The sequence below is a fragment of the Chrysochloris asiatica genome, unplaced genomic scaffold (assembly GCF_000296735.1).
Source record: "Chrysochloris asiatica unplaced genomic scaffold, ChrAsi1.0 scaffold00035, whole genome shotgun sequence".
Lineage (NCBI taxonomy): Eukaryota > Metazoa > Chordata > Mammalia > Afrosoricida > Chrysochloridae > Chrysochloris > Chrysochloris asiatica.
This window is the reverse complement of record NW_006408553.1, coordinates 10,928,104-10,930,581: the sequence shown is the minus strand read 5'-3', so window position 1 is coordinate 10,930,581 and position 2,478 is coordinate 10,928,104. Positions and strand designations below refer to the sequence as shown.

Sequence of the window (2,478 nt, the reverse complement as noted above, 5' to 3'; positions counted from 1 at the left end):
CCCTAGGACCATCAAGGGAGAAGAGCAAAAGCAGAATGGGGGACCTTATCCATAGAAACAGTGACACCAGAGAAGGAGGCAGAGATGGGGGCATGGAGACATGGAGACAGGGAGTGGCTGAGAACTCTAGATTCATGGGAAGAGAGGGACTAACAGCTGGTGGTCAGGAGGCAGACTTGTAGAATGTGCCCGTTGGAGATGTAAATTATTATATATGCCTTAGTGGTGTTTTTTGGTTTTTGGTTTTGTTAAAGGCTAAAGTGAATAGAGAGAAATACTGTTAACTGATGGTACATGGAGGGCATTATAATCATTGTAATGAAACAAGGTGTATAATTTGTTGAATATAAAACTGATGATCTGCCGTGTAAACCTTCACTCAATCCACAATAAAAAACCTTAAAAAAAAAAAATCAGTTGCCAACTCCCACTTTAACTCATGATGACACCATATTTCACAGAGTATAACTGCTCCATAAATTTATCAAAGTCTGATTTGTTAGATATAGATTATCAGTGCTTTTCCCATAGCCTCTCCAACCTTTTGTTTAACAGTCTAATATGTTAACCATTTGCACCTCCTAGGGACTGCATCTATTATTATGTCTTTCTCTCATATTTGCAAGTAACAGAATAAATTTGGTTCAGAATCTGGAAAAATATGCTCTAATTATCTCTAAATTTGGAGCAAGTCTTTACATAATGTAAGCATACTAGGCCTAAGCATTACTGGATATATTGGTTTATTACTGACTTGTAAAATGCACTCCAATCTTTCCTCACTGGATCACTATTGTAGGCAACTGCATTCTCAAAGTTCCCCGAGCTTGTGGATTCTAGATAGGTTTGGCCAATGGAAATCACTGAATTAAACTTGGAGAGTCAGAAGAGTGAATTGACCAACATATGTCTCCACCTTTCTTTCAAGCATCTTATCTTCAGTCAAGAGTAAGGATTTTCTTTTTTTGTACCTTGACTCATGATAAATAGTATCTCTCCCTGTGGTCCAGATTCAGCTAAGCAGCTTAGATCATACTTATATATCATATTGCATGCCTCAGATTCTGCCCTGGTTAAACTACCTATATATATTGTCCCTTAAGCATTAATGTCTCTGGTAGCGTAGTGGTTATGAATCGGGCTGCCACCTCAATGTCGGGAGTTCGAAACTACCAGCAGTTCCATGGGAGAAAGATGAGGTGTTCTGCTCCCGTAAAGAGTTACAGCCTCAGAAACCCTCTGCAGAGTCGCTATGAGTTGGAACTGACTCCACAGTACTTAACAACAACAGCAAGCACTAACAAATGGCAGGGCATTCCTTATGTTGCTCTCTTTAGGGTACTTCACCATTCTCTGATTGGTGTTTCATTTCTCCAATTATGTGTTATCTAATGCATTTGTGGACCAAAAATGCTTTATGTTTTTCTGTCTGCGTCCTGATTGGTATATCTTATTTAGCACATATGCTTCAAAATATGCTATTATCCAGAAAGTGAATCAGAAATTAAATTTTTCTCTGTGGTTCAGTATTTTGTGTCTGAAAAGAATCTAAATATGATAGGCAGAAAAATGTCATATATTAAATTTAATATATTAAAATTTTTAACTTAAGTGTATTTTCCATTTCTTATTAATACTTACCTGGGGAAGCAGCATTTTCAGGTGGAAAATTCCCACTGTCAATACTACCACCTGGCCATGAGTCAGCTGTATTTTCACAGTTTGGAGGTAAATATGTAGGATTACAATGACAATTCTTTTTATTATTGCACACCTGAAAAAGGAGAAATAATACTTCATAAGAAAAACAACTACTATATATATATATATATATTGGTTGCTATGGATCAGAACTGACTCAACTACACTTAACCACAATATATATACACAAGAAGAACCATAAAATAATAGCTAGGCAAGATAAGGCGATACAATGTGTATGTGTGTGTGCTTTCCTCAGGGATCAGTCTTAATGATGTATACTCTTACCTCATAGCATTGGTACTTACACCATGTCTATTGCATTTTTCTTCAGTACAGTCATAATTCAAGTATGTGGAGTCAACACAATGCATATTCTTGCAAACCTTTAAAGGAAATCAGTCAAAGTAAGTTAACCAATGTGCCATCTGGTTTTCCATGTAATTAATTAGAGTCTGTTCTGTACTGGCATGAAAGATATTAACTAATATACTGGTAATAAATTATTAATTTATAGTACTACAGTGTTTCAAACCCTAGATGAGACTATGATTAGCTATGAATAAATAACAATGAATTCTTGCCTCTAATGGGAGTAGGAGATACAGATTTGAAGTAAAATAAAATAGATAAATGTATACTAAATGTTATGATAAAAACAATTTTGACAGTGATAAAACACAGGAAGCTTATCTAATAAATGATAATAATAAAACCTTCTCATTAAGCCAATAGACAGAAATGAAAGATTAAATATCTCTGTGGAATATACTTTTA

At 35.3% G+C, this 2,478-nt stretch overlaps 1 protein-coding gene across 1 annotated transcript in view; it reads right to left on the bottom strand.

Moving 5' to 3' along the window:
* Positions 1 to 2,478, bottom strand: part of LOC102832469 (disintegrin and metalloproteinase domain-containing protein 2-like) — a 145,379-nt gene that overhangs the window by 9,983 nt on the left and 132,918 nt on the right. Inside the window, exons 17-19 of the mRNA XM_006859990.1 lie at positions 2,010 to 2,087; positions 1,638 to 1,774; positions 715 to 719 (exon numbers count right to left, since the gene is read on the bottom strand). Coding sequence (XP_006860052.1) covers positions 715 to 719; positions 1,638 to 1,774; positions 2,010 to 2,087 — 220 coding nt within the window. The remainder of the gene's footprint in view (positions 1 to 714; positions 720 to 1,637; positions 1,775 to 2,009; positions 2,088 to 2,478) is intronic.